At 36.6% G+C, this 23,639-nt stretch overlaps 1 protein-coding gene across 2 annotated transcripts; it reads right to left on the bottom strand.

Moving 5' to 3' along the window:
- Positions 1-5,837: 5,837 nt before the first annotated feature.
- LOC121422457 lies at positions 5,838-23,338 on the bottom strand. Of its 2 annotated transcripts, XM_041617523.1 has the most exons (3): positions 23,251-23,338; positions 9,577-10,600; positions 5,838-9,522 (listed from the first exon to the last, which is right to left on the bottom strand). In XM_041617523.1, exons 2-3 carry the CDS (start codon positions 10,530-10,532, stop codon positions 5,922-5,924), a joined length of 4,557 nt encoding a protein of 1,518 aa, XP_041473457.1. In that variant the 5' UTR covers positions 10,533-10,600; positions 23,251-23,338; the 3' UTR covers positions 5,838-5,921. The 2 variants fall into 2 exon arrangements, with proteins under 2 accessions (XP_041473457.1, XP_041473456.1); XM_041617522.1 differs by having other exon boundaries at positions 5,838-10,600.
- Between the last annotated feature and the right edge of the window lie 301 nt (positions 23,339-23,639).

Here is a 23,639-nt window from a genome sequence, read left to right as displayed (position 1 = left end):
TAAAATTCATTACAAGATTAACTGAATATACTTTCATTACAGGACATCTGGCATGTTTAATTAAATTTATAGTAGAATCGACTCAGAAAAATCATAAAGCAAATTCACCACTATATTAAATCAATTTAAGAAAAAAGTGAATTTAAGAAAACATAATGGATTATCATAAAAAAAGTGTCATAAAATCAGATGTAAAATACAGACGTTTTGGCATTCTAATGATTTGCTCAGATTCACAAAATAGTTATATTTATGCACAACATACGCACTATGGAAATAAGGGAGCCTATTGTGTCACAAACTCACCTTTCTTTTGTGTTTTATATGAAAATATGAAAAAATCAATATTTGCCCTCCAGTGACGTAAACATATCTTGACTCTTTCTTTAACATGTGAAACCATGATTATTGCACTTTCTATGACTCTATATTTAAAGATTTTTTTTCATCGTTACCAATATCAAATCTACAAAAATTGAAATGTTTCATGATTTAAAGAGTATAATACATGGTAAAAAAAAGAAAGAAATGAGTGTGGTACATCATCAGCTCTCATAATTCACATAACACTAATGGATGTTTATAACCATTTTGCAGAACTACGATAAATCAGATGATTTAAATATTATTACTAGGCATTTATATAGCGCCATCTATCTAGAAATATTCTATTCCAAGGCGCGTTATTATTATTATTACCCTGGCTTTAGCTCGAGCTGCCTTTCAGCGCTCATGCATTCAAGGAATTAATCCTGCTGGGTACCCATTCACCTCACCTGGGTCGAGTGCAGCACAATGTGGATAAACTTCTTGCTGAAGAAAATTAACGCCATGGCTTGGATTCGAACCCACGACCCTCTGTTTTAAAGTCAGAAGACTAATCCACTGGGCCACAACGCTCCACATGATATTTGACATCAGATTTTGAAGGAATTTGCAGTGTTGCAATGATTTGATGTTTTCTAAATCTTTAAAAATCACATTGGTGTGGGGTGGCAGTGGCTTTAAAAAATAAAAGTTAAAAAAAAAAGAAGACATTTCATCTACCAAGATCAGGATGATTTCAAATACATATGATAGAGTAGCATACATTTACAGCATGGATTAACATTTTTATTCAACTTCATATAGGCCTTTAGAATTTCCTGTCCACAGAAAGTAATGAACAAATTAAATAAAACATACAAAAATGTAATTTTACTGTCAAATATTTAATCATTCTTAATAACTGTCCAAAGGCAAAGCAAGTAATGGCATCATTTTTTTTTAGAATTTAACCATAATAAAAATAATAGCTATATTTTAAACTACAATGAAATGAAATTGATTCAAACTAATAATGGACCGAGGAATCAGCCACCAAAAAAAATTGGAATTGAAATAAAAATATATAAATACCACCAATATAAATTTTAATATCTAATATAGAGGTTATAGTCCCGGGTTATAGTGAAGAGTAAAAGATATGGGCATCAGTATCAACACAGAACTTACATGAAAATCAATAGAAGATATTATTGATGTATGGAGAAGTATTGGAAATATGAATGAACACAAATAAAAAATTAACTGTGAAACTGTTGTAAATCCTTGACAAAAAAAAGATGGGAAAGGCCAATTCAATAAGAGATGTTCTCCAAACACTGACACTTTTTGACAGTTTTACACTGTATATGTATGAACCTTATCAAATTCATAGTTTATATCCCAAAATATCAGATATACAATGTACATGTTTATACCCTATTGAATAAAATCATTTCAACTAACAAATAAGTTTTTGTTATACAGTGAAACCTGTCTATAGTGACCACCCAAGGGAAACACAAAATGTGGCCTTTATAGACAGTGGCTGCTATAGACATGTTCTTATACACACACTCTGCCTCCATGGGAATCGGTTTTAGCGGTCACTATAGGCAGGTGGCCACTATAGACAGGTGGCCACTAACACAGGTTTGACTGTATTTGATCATTCATAACTGGGATTCAATGTAACCAAGAACATAGATTAAGATTAGGGGTTACCCTACACAAGATAAATGCATGTGATGTCATTATCTTATAGCGCCCTCTCTCAGAGGATATAGGAATATGCATGAATGGCATTGTCAGAAATATGCCAGCTGTGGATCACAGATGCATGCAAGGTCATGGCTTCATCCTATAATATGGAGCACGATGGTGTCAACGCATAAGGTACTTGTAGGGCACATAGGATAACATATCAAAGATCATAATGTTTGTACAGTCCTTAATGGTGAAATATAGTATCCCTAGAATGAAGATCATGATTACACTAATAATTATAAAAAAAAAACCTACCAATCAAAAGCTCATGATTAGGATCACTAGGATTTGAAATTGATTTATTGCAAAGTTTTAAACAATGTAGTTGTACCTGTGGTCATACCTCTTGAATAAGACCTAACAAATTAAAAAAAGGGAATAAAAAAACATTTTGTTTGAACGTTCAAGTCCACTCAACCCAAAAATACGACTTTAACAGACAGAGAAAAACCAAACAAACAAAACAAAATCAAATAAAACTTGGATGTGAAATACGCAAGTTTTTGCTTATTTTCGTAAAATAGTGATATGTGCATCACATGCAAATGATTTTTTTTGTTGGTATTTAATTATTGAAACTGCAGGTATCAAACATTTCTAAATTGTTTCTCAAATAATGCAATTTTGTCTCTTCTTGAACATATCAACTCACCATTAACAATATTTTATCATGACAGCTATATAAGCAAATATTTGATACTATAACAGTACTGTATAAAAGAAAATAGTGAACATGTTGCACCATTGACTATCACCCATGCATTTTTTATACAAAATTTCTTGTTGGTTTTTACCTGATTTTGATGAAATTATCACTATTATGCTTGTTTTATTTTCTCTTTTCATTCCATTCAAGCTTTAGTTCAAGTGGGCTTGCATAACCTTTGAGAAAAACATTTAGTATGTAAATGTTATCAATAAAATGTCATAAATGATGATGAAACATTAAAATTCTTATTTGCATTCAAAACAACTGTTTAGCATTTCTTTAAATAACAAATGTTATAAATAGTACAATCATAAAATGCTACAACCCCTGGTTATACATGTATATACAACCTTTAAATTTACAAATGAGTTTGCACTAGCAATTTGATTTTATTATAATGTACATGCAAGGCTCTCATCTATTGACTTTTTCTGAAAAATATATGTATTCCCGGAATGTTAATCTTCAGTGCAGATATCAAAGTATTAATGCAGGTAACATACAAATGTACATGTACATAGAGCTTGAAAAATAATGATTCACTAATTCACTGTATCTCAATTTGGATCAAATTTAAAGATACATAGATCTTCTTACTTTCAGAGCGATCATAAATTTACTGTCAAATGTATTAAATACATTTTAATCTAGCCAGCAATTGTAGATCATGTTTTAAAAAGTGGAAGTAAAAATGGTGATAACTTGCGAAAAGAGTGAAAAGAAAAATTTATGAAACTTCTAATTGCACACGACTTGAAATTTGAGGTTGCCATGATAGTTTTTTCCAACGATATACCAATATCAAAGAAAATATATACAAAGAAAAAGTAAACAAAATAAAAATTTCAATGACTTACTGGAAAGGTCACAAAAATTTGGTTTCATCAAATTAATGTAGTATTGCAGAGAAAAATGTTTACTGTTTGGTTTCTAACAATTATAAGCGAAGAGATGAAATGGTACAATATCTGTTAATTGAACAAAGAAATAGGCGCAGATATGAATGCAGCACTGTCTCTCAAGAAATAATCTATTCCTATTCGTGGTATTATCCCAACCCTTTCTGAAGCTCGATCTGCTGCTTCCAGAACTCATAGCACTCAGGATACTAAGCTTCCTTGGTACCCAATGATCCAATTCATTTAGGTAATGTTGAGTGCAGAACAATTCAATAAACTTTCTTTCTTAATGAAATCAACACTATGGCCCAAATTCACAAAAGGTGGTTTTAAAAACCATCGTTTCAACCCATGATTTATGCAGACTTATAAATAACGCTTACTTACTACATATACTAAAAAAAATGTCCAATGCTGATGCACGCTTTTGTCACAGTGCGCCAAATTGACGCCTGTTATCATGGTTATGTAAGCTATTTTATTCATGAGTCTACTGTTTTGAATTAATGAGCCCACTCTTCAAAACGGTGGACTCATGAATAAAATACTGTGCTTAACCATGGCATCAGGCATCAATTTATCTCACTGTGACAAAAACGCACATCAGCATTGAACTTTAAAAAAAAATCTACACGGTAAATAAGTGTAATAGAAACAAGAAATCTGCATAAACCATGGGTTCAACCCAAGGTTTTCAAAACCACCTTTGTGAATGACCTATGGCTTAGATTTGAACCCATAATTCACAAACTTATTATTATTATTTTTTTCATACACTGTAAGATATACCACCCTCTTTTATTTCACTGCCATTTTCCGTTCAAATGTTAATGGACAGGATCAAAGGGATATTTAAAAATATGTCATATGTCATGAAAACAATCAAAAGGAGACCTATAGCATTCCTGCATATGATCAAGGAGTATTTTATTTTTTCCTCCCATTTTTCTCAAAAATAAACATTCTGTGCTGTTTTTTTAAGTCCGGAAAGACATTAGCTGACATAAATTGATATTATCTGACGGATATTTTCATCATCCGACAGATGTTGCAATTCATGTGACAGCAAACGTCATTATCTGCCAGACCTTGCTATTATCTGACAGACATTTTCATTATCTGATATTTTCATCATGAGACAGCCATTGCCATTATCACACAGACATTGTCATAACCTGACAGACATTTCAATTCTCTGTCAATGTCATCATCCATCCAAAGTCATTCGACATTTTTCATCCAACATTTTGTCAGATCTAACAACTTTCCTTGATTCTCATTGGCTGAGAGGCACTGTTACTATGGTAACTGTTAAATAAAATATCTGACAAGTCCCTTCATAAAACGCTTTGCAGATTAATAGTTTATCTGTCTTGTTAAAAAAATGAGCAATGATAAGAAAAACTGCCTTTTTTGTTTTTAAAACTTTATCTGTATAAAATCTGAAAAAAAATAGTGGAAATGAAATCTATGATCTATTCCACCAACCAGCAATACTTATTCTTGTCTGATTTTACTTGCCATAGCAATAGGGAGTATTTGCTCCACGCTTCCGTCAAATTACAACAGCTAGGTTTCTGTCGAAAAAAATGCTATAAATAGGATAAACTCCCTAGTCCAAACTATTTTCATGGTATTGTTTTTGTTCTTTTCTACAAGATTCTAGTCATATCTAAAGAAGCAATTTAATGTTTAAAAGGAAATAATACTAAGATTTTACTGCGAGTTTCATGTATATATCCTAGCCCCCAAAATATTTTTTTTAAATGCAGTGAAGTCTGTACATGTATCTACATACTGTGTCAAGTACTGTAATTAATTGCAGAGGTTGTATATAAATATGGACTGTTCATATCATCCAAATATTACTAACATGAAAATTTGACACAAAATTGTACAAAGGCAGTTCTAGGTAAGTATTTGCAAAGTCATGCAAGAATATGGAATATCAAATCACGCATTCATTCAATTCACATGAAAGGAAAATTGGCAATTTTGCAAAGTCTGGGGAAGCAGCCCATCACCTGGAGTTACACGATGTTGAAAATTAATATTGCAAAAGTGAAAAGTTCTTGTATATGATTATTTGAATTCCTAGTTTTTTCAAATTTCCAAATTATTCATGTGAAAAATTAATGTAAGTCCTCAGATTCGTAATAAGGAGATCTTGTGCCACAGCTATGAGGTGAAAATCAACAAGGAGTGCAAATCAAGAAAATGGTCAAACAGAATTAGTGTGTCATTTATGGATCCTCAATCAGTGTCTCAGAAACCAATGCAGCATTAAGCGTGAGGTCCGCAGAGTCATGCTTTGTAGGAAAGAAAGCTTTCCTGCGGGCAGAACCATAAACACACTCTCCCTCCCCCTCACCTGCAACAGGTTCTCTCACCTCTATGTTGTCTAGAGGTACCTCTTCTTCAGGAGTTGTCTGAAAGTGGTCAAGGTCTATGTTACCCCAGTCAAAGACAGCTTCTGGGGGATCACAGGGAATCACCTCTGGTATTTCTTCCAAACCAGGGTATCTTTGACCATTCACTGATGGCATCTTGATGACCATTGGAAGGTTTCCTGCACTTGATACAAGCACTTCTCCATCTCCCTCACTTTCTAGAGAAGACGCTAGTCGGTTATCGAGAGCAACATCAGTGCCATAATCTGTCTCAAGACTTACTAGCCTTTGTGGTCTTCCTCTGTTGGGTCTCCCAGGAGGTTGATTCATTATTTGTCTGGGTAATCTGGGCCTTCCACAGTTCCTAGGACCAATGCCCGATAAAGAAGAGAGATTATTACACATTGAGTATTGAGTTGAACGGTATGACTCACTTCCAGCGATGTCCTGTGACATTCCATGTCCGCTGCATTGTTCCGCTTCTTTTCTCAGGATTGGAGACTTCTCCATTTCATCTGTTGCAATTAAGTCGGCTGGCACTGGGAGACCAGACCTGTCTGCAAGGATACCTGTCCTTTGCATACTTTGTCTCATTGTTTTCCTTGCTCTGTAAAGCCTCTGACGTTCCCTGTTGGCTTTTCTAATTCTTTCAATTTCTTCAGGACTCTTAGTATGTCTACTTTTCGCACATCGTCCCACTGACCTTCCTTCTGTCAACATAGCACTTTTTCCAGATATGAGGGATGCTTGGCGTTTTCCCCTAAAATAACCACTTCCTACCTTCCCCAAAGCATTGTCCGAAGCATTATCTTGAAGGTTTTTGCTCTGTTTGAAGTTTGACGTACATTTTCTGGTCTCGTTCATTTCGTTCACTGCCATTGCCTTTTTTGCCACATACCTTTCATACTCCTTCCGTTTATAAGCTGCCCACTTCTCTGGATCTTGTTGAAGTCTTTTGCGATACCTCCTCTGTCTCTCTGCACTTGTCAGCCTACGGAACCTCCTTTCAGAGGCCTCTTCGCAACGTCGATTTGGCTGAAGCTTTGGAATAGGCAATTTGGAAAAAATGTCTTTACATGATGTTGAACTACCAGATGGGTACCCAACAAAATGGCTTGAGTCTATTCGGTTTACTTGCATTATATAATCTTCTTGGTTTAGTTTGGAAAACTCATCTACAATCCTGGTACCCGTTTCTGGCACATTAAAACTCTGGTTGATGTTTTCTTGCACACCTTGATCAGTTCCTTGATTCATGCTCCAAACAGCTACTATCTTTGGCATGGAGCAGTCTCCAGGCTCACCAACCGCTCTCTGAAGTTTTTGCTTCTGCTTAAGGCGATATTTCCTCATTCTCTCCCTTCCTTTCATTCGTTTATAAGCAAGCTCGGACTCTGCCTGTTGTTTACGTCTTTCCACAGTGGATCTTGTCCTATTTACTCTCTTCACTGACTCCACGGCAATTTCAGGTTTTGGTTGACCTTTAACTTTGCGGTTCAGTTTTCGTCTTGCAACTACGGGCTGAATAGTGTCTGTTTTTTTGTCGCTTTGATCTAATGCTACTTCTTCTCTTTTGGATGACAATTGTTGCATTCTTTTTGTTACTTTTTGAAGCACTGCGGAAGCAGAGTTTTCAGACGCCATTTTGAAGTCTTGAATACTGTTGGATGTCTCTGCAACTTTTAGCTTCTCTTGGTCATCCTTTCCAAGCATTGCTCTTTTTCTTTCCCTGTATTGCCGTTGCCTCTCTGCACCCGTCATAGCTTTCCTCCTCTTTGATCGTCTCCTGGAATAGCCTTTAAGAAGTGAAGGTCGGGAAGGATTTGGTAGTGGTTCACTCTGATTTTTACTGTTACTTGGAGCACTCTGTACAATCCCTTCTTCATTTGCTGGATCAACATCAGGCTTCGCTGGAAAGCAAGGTTGTTCTTCATGCTTCACATGAGAGGTAACTTGGTCAACCCCATCAGGTACGCTGCATTCAGGATTCCCCAAATTGTTGCTGGCATTAAGCTCACTCATTGAATACTGATCTGAATTCAATTCATATTTCACATCAAAATGGGGTTCCGTTTTTATCAAGTATTCTTCTCTTGTTTCTCCAAGTTTATCCATTCTATAACTTTCATCTCCTTCAGGACATAGATCACCCATCTGCCCTGTTTCAGCTTCCTTTCGCTGCTCCTTGGCAGCCTCATCAGAGGGTATTTGCATTTCCTCCATCCCTTTCTTTTCCTTGTAATTTTTTGCTTTGAGTCTTGCCCTATATTGCCGTTGCCTCTCTGCAGGAGTCAGAGCCTTCTTTCTCCTTCTCCGTCTCTTGGGTCTGCCTTTGATGGATGATGGACCAGACGGACTCACTGGCAATTCATTCTGGCACCTATCAAGAAGTGGTGGAGGCTGTAAACATTCATGTCCATTTTCATAGGCTGGATTGATGTCATATTTAGCTTGGGAGCAATCTTCTTCTTCCTTCACATGAACAAGGCCCTCACCCATATGACCTGATTTTAATTCATGACGAGGGTCAGTGCTTAGCAGGTATCCTCCCATTGGGCCTCCCAATCCATTCAATCTACTCCTCATCTCTTCGCTTGGGTCTGAATCATCCCTCTGCTCATCCACTGCTTTCTTTCTTTGCTCTAGGGCAGCTGCTTCTTGAGTCCTTTTCCTCCTTTCTGATTCTCTTGCTTTGTACTGCTTCCATCTCTCTGGTTTAGCTTTAAGTCGCTGCCTATACTGCCGCTGCCTCTCAGCAGCAGTCATGGGTTTCTTCCTTGCTGGCTGTCGTACTTGTCCAATCAAATCCCTTGGTGCAAATGATGATGACACCAGTGGCCATGCGAGCAACTGATTCTGCATTTTCTCAACAATGGTTGGACTTCCGTCTCCATAACAAGAACTTTGACCAACTTCACTTTCTACTTCCCTGGCCAACTCATCACCTAACTCTGTATTTGTACCACTTATATCAACATTCCGAGTACTGATCTCAACTTGATTAAAGTTTGTATTTGTGGTAATTGCTTCAATGTTTCTAGCGATGGATAAGGCCTTTTTTCTACGTCGATATTCCCTCTGCCTTTCCGCTGCCCTCTGTCTCTTCTTTTCTGCCTCTATCAGCATCATTTTACACTTTTCTCTTTCTTTAGCCTTGAGCTCCTCATTCTCTCTTGCCTGTGCTTTTTTTCTTGCCCTGTAGTTTTGCTGCCTCTCTGCAGCCGTTAGAGGCCTCCTCTTTGGCGTTTGTTCATGCGAGCCTGCGGCAACCTCCGTCATAGGGAATGTCATTGACGGATGATTTTGCATACCCTTAACAGGCGCTGAACTGGGGCCAACTCTAAGTCCATTTACATGATTACTTTGACTGCTTGTTGCACATGCGTCTCGGTCACTCTGTTCAACTTTCAATTCTGACAAGTTCATGTTGAGATGTGAGTGAACTTTGCTTTGGATATCCTCCCTAGCAGCTGAAACTTCACAAGCATCATTAGTGCCCTTTGTTTGGCACTCTTTACTCTTCTGTGTTTCCATCCTTTGGTTCTTCTTTGTTTTTCTTTGTGACTCAAATTCTTCCCTGTTCTGTTCCTGTTGGTTTGTCTTACGCCTTAATGTACACTTTTTTTTGTGCGCTTCCCACTTTTCTGGTTGTGCTTTGAGTCTTGCGATGTAATTCCGCTGCCTTTCAGCAGAGGTCATAGGTTTTTTATTCCTTTTCCTTTGCTTTGACATCTTTTCACAAGCCACTACCTGAGCTGCTTCTTGAGCCGCTTCTACAACAGATAAGACCGTACGACCAGCAAGCATTTGAGATGGTGATTCCTCCATGTAATCCATATTTCCACTATCTTGCATTTCACTTTTAACAACAGTATCCGCACAGCTAACTAGAGCAGAGTCATCCAAAGAATCTTCAAGATTCATATCGTACTCAAGTTTTACTGTACTCGGGGCAGAATCCTCCATATTGCTTTCACCATGTGCATGCACGATGTATTCCCCTATGTTCAATTCTGGTACATTCATTTCTGGGAAAGGTTCTACATTGCTTTGCAAGTAATCAGTGTTTCTAGAACTACTGTGGTTCAAGTTCATTGCTCTTGTGACATCTTCATCAACATCAAATGCTTCAGGCGGGATCAATCCTCTGAGGCTATCCATAGACATACACACCTGCTCCTCAAATATTCCCTTCTTTGTCAAAGCTTCTTGTTTTTTCTTTAATCTGTGTTTTCGAACCCTTTCCCTCGACTTCATTCTCTTGAGGGCTAATTCTTCCTCTGTTGGTTGGTGTGTTCTTGACCTCTCTTTCCGTCTCATAGCTTCATACTGCTTGAAAAGCTCATACTTCTCTGGAGACTGTTTCAACCTCTCCCGATACTTCTTCTGCTTCTCTGCAGACGTCAAGGGCCGTTTTCTGACTGACATCTGGCAGGGACCAGCAGGGTCCTCTTGACTTGCCATATTTGTCCCTAAGCATCGACACGTAAAGACGGATCTTCATAGATACATGGAGATGTGGATGTGCTGACCTGCATTTAAAAAAGAAACAAATAAAATAGATTTGACATCAAACAATAGTCATGACTATCATAATCAGTGCAGGAAATGGTTTTGTTGGTTTTACAGTAAAATGAAATCCATGTTGTTGTTTTTTCCCCAAACTTTACTTCCTACTTTGGTTTAGGTGTTGGCCAAATATTTCAACCAAAATTAGGTTCACAAGTTACAATTCTTATATTCTTTTTATATAGAACTTGTCTATAGGTCTGCCAATTGAAAGTCAGGTAAAATGAAGCAATCAAGAATTTTGAGTCTCTGTTTGAACAAACAGAATCACAACATTAAAGACATCTTGATCTGCATAGCAAGTTTACTTGCGCAATGTTTCCTAACACTAAACCTGGATATTATATTAAGCTATTAAAAACGGAGTGACGGAACTAGTAGAATTGATTAAAGTATTTTCACTGCATTAATTATTCAATGACGCTGATAGTTAATTTTGTGATTTAACTGCGTAACTACTTCATTAGTTTTATTTGAGGGAGTCTGCTGGAAATGATTTCTGGGCATTGTTACAGAGAGGTGCTAGGTTTTTCTTTCGGAGGGGGGGGTCCCTCGATAAAGAAATATGGTAGGAGTTCCTAAAGCTACGCGCGTCTGAAAGCTACGCACCACTCCGTTGCGAATGCAACATCAATGGCAAAATAAATGTGCACTCTAGCTCTGTGTGTGAAGCTGTGACTGCAGAGTGACGACGATCCCCATTCAATTTTTCTACAGAGGCTGCAATAAATCCTTGAATGCAGAGAAAACCAGCAAATATTTCGAATTTTGGAGTTACATTCACTTTAATTTCATATTTTCCTATAACTAGCACATCAATGATGTGGAGCTCATCCGGCATCTCGCAACGAAATTTAACACAATTTTAATTTTAGCCCAGTTGACATTTTAGTGAATTATATAGGTGACATAAATTGAGGATATAGAATTGAAATTGATGAAGAAATGACATAGAAGCATTTTTTGTGATCTATGAATAAATTTCATATGAATTAAATATTAATAATTATCTAGTCAAAGTTTCTTAACTCTGTGTAGAACCTTAGTGAACCTAATGTAGCTCTCAGATGGAACAAAAATAACCAAAATCAATCAACAAATAAATAAGTAATTTTTGTGAGTTTTGAAAATATATGAATAAATTAGCATATTTAATGAGTTTCAAAATTCTATGTTGAAATTTTGTACCACCACCTCGAGCTATCATATAAAGCAAACGACAGACGACGGATGCCACGCCAGTGACGCCACGGCATAAGCTCATCTTGCCCTTTGGGCCGGATGAGCTAATAATATATTACATACATACATATTATACATATTTTAGAAACTGTGGCACAGGATATACTATTTCTTTGCATGATAAATCGAGTGCGTAGCTTTAGGTCCCCTTCTACATCAGGTGGCAAAATCAAGCGGTGTTCAGAAAACATGGCGGGATTTTCAAATTAGTGAACTTTGTGATATTTTCTCCTTGGTTAAGGATATTTAGAATATTCATAACAAATTTGTGAAAGATAATTTGTGCAAATATTAAAATTAGCATAGTTTGTATTGTTTGAAAACTAAGTGTATAGTTCTAGGTGGTGATGAGAGAAAGGAACAATTCTATTGAGAAAGACATGTGAAAGTATAGAAAGACATGTAAATGTCATTGAAAAGGTTGCATGTTCAATTATCAGACAAATACATTGACAAATTGCCAGAGAGAAAACTGAATTTTTTCTTTTGTGTGTAAATCCAATCCAATCCAAAAGTCATTTGATATAGCGCCTTTTCCTTTCGGTTACAAAGCGCTGCACACACACTACTCCATATTTGTTTTGGCCACTAAAACAACTGTTCTACACCTCGGAATGATCAGTTTAGTCCTTGCAATTAATTGTCCACTTAGCAGAATAGATGGGATTTAATGGCCTTTTTGAATTGTTCAACAGAGGAGGCCATCTTCACTGCAGCTGGTAGATGATTCCATAGTTTTGCAGCAATCACAGGAAAGGACGTTTCACCAGCACGTCTCTTGGAAAGGTGTGTAGTGAGCCAGATTGACGAAGATGAACGAGTAGTACGGACTTGAGAACGACGAATGAGAATGTTATGGATGTACTCCGGGCTTCTGTTCTAAACAGAACAAAGCCTTGCTAGAGGTGTTGGAACCCCAGGGCCCCATTTCATAAAAAGTTGCTTAGATAGTAACTCTTGCTCGATTGTAAACTTTCATTGGAAAAGCCAATCAGTAAGCAGAATATTCGCTGTTGTCATAGAAGTTGACATTCTAGCAAGAGTTGCTATCATATCAACTTTTTATGATATGAAGTCAAGATCTTATTACACATCCATATCATTCAAACCTTGATTACTGACATTAAGCAAAATTTGGCGTTTACAGTACACATCGTGTCAGCAGGAAATTAATTAATTCTAAATATTTATGATTTTATGATAAATATTTACAATGATGATACAATCAATATTCAAATTTTATTATTTGATAATTTTAACCTAAGATCTGTTCTTCAAAACGGCACTTTGTAACATAGCTCATCGAAGCTCTGTCATATTGAAGCGGTTCAAGGGTCAAGCCTATTGTATTTGTGGTGTTTACAAATGGATCGAGGGAGATACATGAGATCGGTTTGGTACGAAAATTCTCATTTTTCATATTTATACTAACATATTTTAACCCTTCATACGCATTCGGCGTATGAAGGTTCGTAGATAGTAGATAAACAAGGCAAAAGCGATTTTGTGTCTTGCACACTTATGAAAATAACAAGAAATATCGTGATTTGCGAGGGCACGCAACAGAATTGTATCAAAATGTCATTGTGAAATGACTGGGGTGGAATAACGCTTGTCATAAAAGCCTTGCATGTAAACTTTAATTTGGACCAGGGGGGTGTTTCATGAAAGTTGTAAGCACCGACATAATTGTCAGTGCTGACAATTTCAGTGAATTCCTTGGTTTTGATTGGCTTAGAAGCACTGGCCTCTGACTGTTACTATGGAAACTGTCAGAGGAAGACAACTTTTCAGTGCTGACAACTTTCATGAAACGGTCCCCTGAAGATGACCTTTGAGCTTACCATGTGACCTCCGACTGCAGCATATCATGCATGTCCCCTAAGTCCATCTACCATCCATGTTTAGTTTAAAAGTGACTTACGGATGCAGAGTTATGTGTCATTAGAGAGTCTTGCATGTAAACTTTAACGTTGACCTGAAAATGACCTTTGACTTTACCATGTGACCTCTGACTTCAGCATAACATGCAGGTCCCCCAACTCCATCTACCATCCAGGTTTGGTTGAAAAGCGACTTGCGGTTGCGGAGAGAGTCTTGAATGTAAACTTTAACGTTGACCTGAAAATGACCTTTGACCTTACCAGGTGACCTCCGGCTACAGCATAACATGTAGGTCCCCAAAGTCTATATACCATCCAAGTTTAGTTGAAAAGTGACTAACGGTTGCAGAGTTATAAGAGAGTCTTGCATGTAAACTTTAACTTTGACATGAAAATGACCTTTGATCTTACCATGTGATATCTGACTACAGCATAACATCCAGGGGAGCGTTTCATGAAAGGACTTGTCAGACGTTTTATGCGACGAGTTCTGATTTATCCGACAGTTACTATAGTAACAGTGCTTCTCAACCAATCAGAATCCAGGAAAGTTGTCACATCTGACAACTTGTAGGACGAAAATATTGATGAAACGCCCCCCTGGTCCCCAAGTCCATCTCCCATCCAAGTTTGGTTGAAAAGCAACTTACTGTTGTGAAGTTATGTGTCATTAGATTTGTGACGGACAGACGACATTTGGATCCCTAAGTCTCGCCTTCACCTCTGGTGGGCGAGACAATAAAATCAAGAGAAACAAACTGATTTCACCCTATAAATATAGATTTCCTAAGGAAATCCATCCATGTTGACAAGTGTCGCTTAGGCATGTATAATAACCATTTTAATGCTCCGAGATATAAAAGTATGCATTGTATGTACAAATATCAAAAACATCATCACAGAGTCCTTAAGGCTAAAGACCCATCATTCTTTATACTGAGAAAATGACATGTATTTTTAAATTCTACACAGGATACACAGGAAGCTCTTCGCATATGACATGTATGACGTCACAAATCAATGAACTTTTTAAATCATTGATGGATTTCCCCCCCAGGGGGGGGGGATTTTCCTCAAACCTTCAATATTTTTTTTTCTGCTATTTTTACAATCTTTTTGTCAGGGAAATTACCTTTATTTAAAAGTGGTAGATCGAATTACCGGTATGTTTTACTTTTTCTCAATGACTCAACTGTCAAAAAATGTTTTTCTTTCCTCCTTTCCTTATCTTTCTCCTTCCTTCATGTCCTTCTCTCCGCTTTCCACTAACAAGTTCTTACATCTTTTTCTTGTTTGACTTTTGGTCTAAATTATTTTAGGCCTAGCTAGTTGCACGTTGCCCAAGAGTCCGACCTTTGGGCACTTTACTTTACCTTTTCCTTCCCAGTTTTTCTTTCCCTTCTATCTTTCCTAATTCATTCTCCACTATCCTCTAACATTAGCTCCTCTCCCCTTTCCTTCTCCCTCTCTTTCTTTTCTGTCTCTCCTTTCAGTTTCAATTTTGAATTTCAACTTATTCAAGACAACGCCACAGACTTTCATTCACTTTTCCTGCTGCTGCATGCTGGCCACTCATGGTTTCAAATCGTCTCGTGTGTGAAGGATTCATATGCACCTGGTGCACGCGAATCTTTCACACCATTTTTACTAAAATAACTATGACTTTACATCATAGCTATGAATTATACTTTTTCTATAACACTTACCGAACCATATGGATCGTTTGTTGAATTCTCTTTGCTGTTTTTTTTAATAAAATAAGAGCATTTTTCGTGATCTTCACGTAGATGCCTCTTGATCAGCGTTGATATCAACTTTTGCCTAAAGAGGGCGAGCGATATTATTCACCAAGCCGGTAGGCACTTAAGAACCAAGTTTGAAAGGATACTCGTAAAATTATGTCACTCTCGCCGATGAATATTCATTTGATCGTGGCGTGCGTGTTCAATACACACCGAGTGCATGCATGCAGAGAGTTTGTATTGAACACGCACGACCACGATCTAATGAATATTCTTCGCAAGAGTGACATAATTTTACAAGTATCCTTTCAAACTTGGTTCTTAAGTGCCTACCGTACCTTTGTTTACGGTGTTGCAAGCTAGCTGCATTCTAGGCGATCAGCATTATTTTCTTGCTCGTTCAATCCACTTTCATCATCATCTTGTCAAAAGATGGCGTACTTTACCAATAAGTATATACAAGGCTCGACATTAGCGGTGGCCCGGTGGCCCGGGGCCACCAAAAATTCATCTCGGGCAACCATTATTGAAAAAATGTTAAGTTTTGGTGGCCCGAATCGGGCAACCAATAATTTTCAAAGTAGCGCAATTTTTCTCCCGATTTTGCATGCATTTATCAACTTTCTACAGTTCAAATTGCAAGTCAATTCGTCATGCGCCTTTTTTGTTAATCTACACACAAATACACACACACAAAGATGGCATCTAGTCATGACAGTATGTAGGCTGTCTGGCTGAGCTTTGCATGCGTGAAACCACTGCAGCTGGCTGTGCGCTAGCAGACTATTCAGACTCAGGGAGCTGCGATGCGAAATGTTACTGCTAAGAAATCTTCCCCAGAACTTTGAAAATCTACGTCAAAGTCACATTTTACACCAATGAAATGCCCTTCTACAGTCCATATTACTGAAACCTGATAATTTGCAAGCATTAAAAGGAGGAATTATGACCTCTCTTTTGACTCAAAAAGACCGATTTCCAAATGCATTAATACACATAGGTGAGTACATCACAGTCCCACATGTGCATTTGTATGTATGTTGATATTTGGTTTATTTTCGAAGCTGTCTTGAATAGACAGCTTCTTTCTTTCTTGTTTATAAATGACTTCTTAAACCACTCCTAAGGAAGTAAATACTTTGGGAAGGCATTTCATTGATATGAAATGTGAATTTTTTTCCATCATTTTGTCAAATATAGGGAAGGAATTTTCTCACTGTTTTTTCCAGATAACTTTTGCCGTTTTCTTATTTTTTCTGTCATTTTTTTTACAGTGATTAAACCATTTATACCCCTTCCCATTGAATATGCCTGATTAAAGAACATGTTTCTACTGAATAATAATAATAATAATTTTCCCCATTTTTTCTGATAATTTTGTCTTATTCATTTTTCTTACATTTTCTTTTGTTTTTTTCTCAATTTTTTTTCCTGTTCTTTGTTTTTTCTTACTTCATTTTTTTATTTGTCTTATTTCACTTATTCATTTTCACAATTTTTGTTTCTTTTTTCAATATACTATTCTAAAAATTATTTTTGTTTATTTCCCCCTTTTATACATTGTTCTAATTCTGCAGCATATTTTCTGTGATTTTCTCCTGCTATAATATGCTGGAAAATAAACTGGATTTGGGGCCTGCATAATCTAGGTTTTACGATCAATAAGGAAGAAAGGAAAAATCATTGTTTTGTAAATCAATCTGAGTTTGCTACATGTATATGCACTATATATTTACTTTACCATTATGAGTGTGTGTCTATACGGAGATTAAAAGTCCACACAACCTGGGAACAATACAATTCTTTTATTCTCTTTCAATCATTTCATCTTCACAATGATAGAACAATTTATATATTACCACAAAATAAGCAAAGTAAAATAACAGCAAGCACGATTTACATACAAGATGTACAAAGAATAGTGGTACATGGTAGTGACTGCAGAATATTTCAGTTTGTTTTATTCATTTTTAATTAATGTTTTTCTTTATATTTTTCGGGCCACCAAACTTTACTAATGGGCCACCAAAAAAAATTATTTGAAGGTTTTGGTGGCCCGAACGGGCCACCACCAAAAAAAGTTAATGTGGAGCCTTGGTATATACATGAGATGCAACCTGTTGATTTTTGGTACAATTTCCTATTACGCGCTGACGACTTGAATTGAGAATGTTCGATACGAAAAATTGCTTTTCGATTGTTGTTTGCGTACTTTCCACCGCAGTATTAAGGACGGATCGAACGGAGTATCCTGGTTGAGACTTGGAGGTAAGCGATAAAAACAGTTTTATAAATAATTTCCAATTCATTTTTTTTTAAAAACTTAAAACTATTAAAAAAGAAATCATTAGTGGAGAAATACTGAAACGTTTGGCGTTTTTCATTCCGTCACATTCGTGTGATGAATGAAAACGTCAAAGTCCACTATGAAACCACATGCGTTGTGCGAGGTTAGTATTACCACTCTAGGCGACACCGCAATACTTACCCGTGTTAAGAAACTGGGACTCCACTCACGCGCATTTGGGCCGCCCTAGCTTAGAACTAAGCTTTCTTTCCGTAAAAAAAAATTATTCTTATGATTAAATAAATATTAATTAATACATGAATACTGTTAAATCGGTACTCACCGGTTCTCTTCTTGAATTTTCTGCCAATTTCCCACGCTGCTGGCTGCAATTCCGCGGTAAATTTCGTCGCCATAGAGAGCTGTTCATGCAACGTTATTTATAAATGGAGCGCCCTTTACGAGAGTTGTTAATGCCGCGGAGAAATCGTTAGGCATTTTGGCCTGTGTTCAAGGCGTAGCTGTTCTATTTTTTTTTATAAAATTATGTGTGAGATCGAAATCTCAGCGAGTAAACACTCTTCCAATATGGAAGAGTGTATACTTGCTGTGATATGATCCCGATAGGGAGGCGCAACACCCCCACCCACATGGGCGCAAACCCCAGGGCCGGGGGACATGTCCCCTCACCCAAAATAGTAGGGGGCACATTATGAAATGTCCCCCTACTATTTTTGGTCATGTCGTTCAAATTCGAAATGTATTTTGGAAGAGACGATCTTACTTTTGGCATGCCCCCTTTTTTTTGCTTGTTTGCTTGTCAAATTTCTTTTGGTCAAGATGACCTTCTTTAGAGGGTGATAAACCTTTTTTTGTTTGTTTTTTGCTTGTCAAATTTTCCAGCCCCTGGTCCCCCTACCTTTGGGGAGAGATTTCCGCCCTTGCAAGTAGACATATACTCTTGATATTGTTTGCGAATCTGCACGGGCGTCGATCGAGGGCTGGGGATGAGGAAAAGCGGTGAGACGAGAAAAAAAAATAGAACTTAGAAGGGGAAAGGCGACAGAAAAAAAGTGAACGAAAGAAAAATTAATGGAAAATAAAAGGGAAGAGTAAATAGGGAGAAATGTGATGGGTAAAATAAATTATGGGAAAAGAGGACAGAAAAAAAGTGAACGAAAGAAAAATTAATGGAAAATAAAAGGGAGGAGAAAATAGGAGAAATGTGATGGGTAAACAAAATTATGGGGAAAGATTCTGGACGCACTATTCATGTTTTATCATGAAAAGGATAAGTTATTTATCCGCGAGCAGACACTTTTTGATATTGTGATCTGAAACTGGATAATGATTTAAATAGAGAACAATCTGCGTATCTGAATTAACGTGTGTTTTAGATTTCGACCTAGAATTTGGGTATTCTAAGTAACTTTCTTATCATGAAAATCAATAAAGAGAGCGCAAAGCGCGAGCTAAAAATATATGATATAACAAAGGGTGAATTTAAGCTCTGTAATGCAAACACTTTGTGGGAAAATTGTGAATTGTGATGGATCACAGTTAAAAAAGAGCTGATGTATTTTATTTTTATTACTTTGAGTTTTTACATATAGGACCGGAACATGCTATGAGGGCATTATGTCATCATATGAAATTGATGACCATCTTCCTATTTCTCTCGCATGGGAGCGCGAAATGTGTTAATTTTATGGCCTGAAAACTGGACATTTAAAGCACTTTGTAATTATGCATAAGAGGCATTATATATCTATCAATGCGAGCAGAAATCGCGAGTCGAAGTTTTTGATAAACTGTCATCAAATTAGTTTGATTTAGAATTAATATTGGGATATACATAACCGACTAATCCAAATGCTATAGCGTGCGGCGCTAGCTGATACGTTTTAACAATCTGACCTGAATAGGGAACTTTTTGAGAACTTTATGGAATACAGGAAAATAATACGTACCTGAAAATTTAAATTTTGCGAGCGCGCAGCGCAAGCAGAAAATGATAATGTTCAGATGATATCACAGACATTTTTACAGAGCACTTTTTAAAAATCAATTTGTAAATGAAACAAAATAATGAAAGTTCAATTTCCCAGCTGAAATATGTTTTGTATAATGACTTCAAAGTTTGATTTTTCAAGCTCCATATTGAGCAAGATATGCAAATACCCTAAAAGACAATAAGGCGCGAAGCGCGAGCGAAAATTTTTTATCCTAACAAATAGATTTAAAAAAAAATTATTTTCAGAGTCTTCCCCTAATGTTATTTCATTTAATCATGTTCCTCCTCTTATGTTTGCCTTTCTTCTTTTTTCCTCTCTTTTCCCTTCCTTTTCTTTTTTCCTTTCTTTTTTTTTCTTTTTTTGCTCCGCCAATAGGGGGGCCCGGGCCCCTCGGCCCCCCTGGATCCGCCTATGTTAGCGGTTGTAGGTATAAATCGCGCTCTAACGCTCTAAAACTGTGTTCTTTATCAAAAAGCTGTCTTTCATATTCATTTTGTTCGCAAAAGAATATAAAGTTAATTTCAATCATTGTATATAGTTATCCTGTTTATGATAAAAATACTTAGAAATTGGGTTAGGTTAGGGTTATCAAATTATCAGGGCAGAAAATATATATTTTTTTCTCATTTTGCTCGTCGAGCTGGCACTATTTGATCTGTGTTATTATGTTTTTGATGACATTCATTGTATTCACAACAATAATTATTAAACATTGCGCACGCGCCGTGCGCCGCATGAATTATGTAGATCAGGTGAATAACTTACCGCTACACACGAGCAGTTGCTCTATATATTCTATGTAATATAATATATAGAGCAACTGCCCATTTTTAATGGTCCATAATATACCCACTTTCTTCTTTTTTTGGAACGAGTATGAATTTATCTACTGATATACTGAATGTACAATAAAAGTCATTATCATGTATTTCTTGGCATTTCATTTACTTTTTTTACCATAATTATATCACACAGCTGTTCGCATAGGCCTACGCCGTCACAAATAACAAAACAAAATCTCACTTTTTTTCTTTTTTGGTGGGGGATAGATTTTCCATACGCATACGTACAATTTTTCAAATTATTTTTTTCTGCTATTTTCATAATAAACTTTAAATGATTTCGCCTTTGCACTATTATTTTTTTAAAGACAAAATTACATCATCATCATATCATCGTCACCAACTTCATTCTCATCTTTATCACCACTACCACCATCATTATTATCATCATCATCATCATCATCACCGCCACCATCACCACCACTATCATCTTCACCAAGATAAATCCTGCTTTTTTTCCTTCCTATTTTCCTCTTTTTAGAGGGCACACCACCACGCCCCCTTACTGGATATCCGCCTCTAACGTTTGTTGTTGTATATAAGTTGGCGGATGCCTCATGAAATGAAATAATATAAAATAAGGAAAGGGAAACTAATTAGAAAAAGGACTGAGGAGAAGAAAAAAGAAAGCCAAACAAACAAGAAAAAACAATATCAAAATTTTGTTGTAAAGTCTTCTACGTCAGTTTAATAATTATGTTTTCAATGAAATGAGAACATAAAAAAATGAAACAAGTAAGATGGGCTATACATCGTAGCAAAGAAATAGAGGGAAGCTCCGAGACAATAAAAAGGGTGAGAAAAAGGAAAGACTTTGAAATACTCACAACACGAGCATAATAAAAAAAATTGGAATAAGCAAGGACAAGTAGCTGAGGGACACCCCCCCCCCCTCTCTCTCTAGTTATTTATGTATCAAACTCGCATACACAAGAATTTCTTACTAATCAAAATATTGCGAGCAAAAAGCACGAGCTGACATTTTTTTAAATATTCAAAACTGATAGAGAGACACATTTTAAACAATTCATGAATCATAATAATTATACAACTAGCTTACCAATCGAATCATTCGATTGCGACAAATGATCTGAGAATTAATGCTTTTAGGAATTCATTAAATTAAAGCAAAGTATCTCAACATTAAAATAATTAAGGCGGGCGCAAGGTATCAGCTACTACACCGATAATTTTTTTTTTGACATTTGAAGTATTTTCGGTAATCATGAAAAAGATCGGATATTTCATGAAAGCTCAAATCCCGAAGAGCGGAATATTTTTATTAATTGACTTTTTAAAAAAATGTTCTAAGCCCCATTTAATATTTGATTATAAGTCGATGCATTAAAAGCTGAAAAAATAAAGTATTTTGTGTTCCTCTATCATAATTGTCTTTCTCTTTAACCCTGGTTCTTTTTTTCTGGGGGGAAGCATTTTGGTTAAAAAAAGAGAAAAAAGATAATTGCTGGCTTGTGGACGCCCGGTGTGGACGGTGGTAGGGACACCCCCCCCCCCCGTAGTTACGCCAATATGGGACCAAATGATCCTAAATGTCCGAGGCGAAACTTGTGCAATCAAACGTTATTTCTGAATAAATTAAAGCTTGCGCTGTTCAACTTCAATCTCTTTCAGCTAAATTTGCGATGAACGCTGCGTTATGAAATATATAATTATCAACATCTGGCGAAAAGAATAACCGACCGATCACCTGACGAGAACGCGTATACGTGATCTGCATATCAGGTCCGATCGAGAGTCAGAAGTGAAGGACAACTGCCAAGAAAATCAGGAAAAAGTCGTCAAAATGTAAGTTCCCCTTCATTTCTTTCAATTTTTTGTTACTTATTGAAGCATTAATGTATCATTAAAGCAAAATTTCAACAAAAGCCTCAAATTTAGCTAGTACTTTTGTTGAAATTACAATAAATTTAGATCCACATAAATCTCTAACCCAATTTTAGCACTGATGTCGCCTATGAGGTCCATACATGTAATGTTTGGACCTCATTGGTACTAGGAGTGAGTATTACTAACCTCGCATGTTGTGTGAGTGCATGCTGGCTGCAGCTGCATTCCCATCAAAGCGTACTAATACGAGATTCGTATCAAACGATAGCGTAATAATACCTTAAGTAGAAGAACAAAGTGGCATTATCGTGATATAGGGAACCACCGTTCACTTCATACAGCAGCGCTTTATTCAGTCACACGCACGGTTCCCTATTTCCACCTCCATTCACTTTGTACACAAGTGCGCGTACACAAATCTACGAGTGGTTCCCAAAACCACGATTTGGCCAACAAAGCATTATCTCTCGGAAGAGCCTCTTGATCTTGGCTCAGCAAGACTATAGAGTATAGTCTAGAGTCAGGACTTTGCATGTCTGAGTTGCCTTGCCCTTTGCTGGGCCTGGCCCTGGGCGTAAAACTAGAACTTAGAAGACGCCAAAACATGCATGTGGGTCTACAATAACTGAATGGACCGAGTAAGAAAAATCTAACGTTTGGAAATGATTTACTACAAAATTTGATATTATGGTAAATATTTTTGAATTGTGTAAAAATCATGGAAAATCGAGATTTGTATTATCCTTGAACTCACCGAATGAATCAGTTCAAAAACTGAATAGATTGTCTTTCTCTCCCTTCTGTTTTCTTTTTACTCTGAATATTAACTACTAGTAACTCATTCATGTGAGGGCGCTTTCATTTCGAGGCGATACATAGATTTGCGTAGTATTGTCAAGTAAAAGTTTTTTGTCAATTATTGTTGCATAAATATGTATTTCTTCGAAAATATGTATGGCGAATATTTTCATTACAAAATTTTTGTCAATTAAAGATATAAGCTTCTTTCTTTCCGCTCTACACTCTTGATACAAATTGGAATTTTGCCTGCAATTCGGGAGAAGGCCAAGCATAAACTCTATACATGCATATACCAAAACAAGGAGTTATATAGAGCCAGAGGGGGAGAGAGAGGGAGAGAGG

Source organism: Lytechinus variegatus, chromosome 10 (assembly GCF_018143015.1).
Source record: "Lytechinus variegatus isolate NC3 chromosome 10, Lvar_3.0, whole genome shotgun sequence".
Lineage (NCBI taxonomy): Eukaryota > Metazoa > Echinodermata > Echinoidea > Temnopleuroida > Toxopneustidae > Lytechinus > Lytechinus variegatus.
Note: the sequence above shows the minus strand (reverse complement) of the source record. Positions and strands in the feature narration are given on the sequence as shown.

Coding starts and splice junctions, on each gene's coding strand:
- LOC121422457 (XM_041617522.1), bottom strand. CDS start 10,532: ATGGCAAGTCAAGAGGACCCTGCTGGTCCCTGCCAGATGTCAGTCAGA.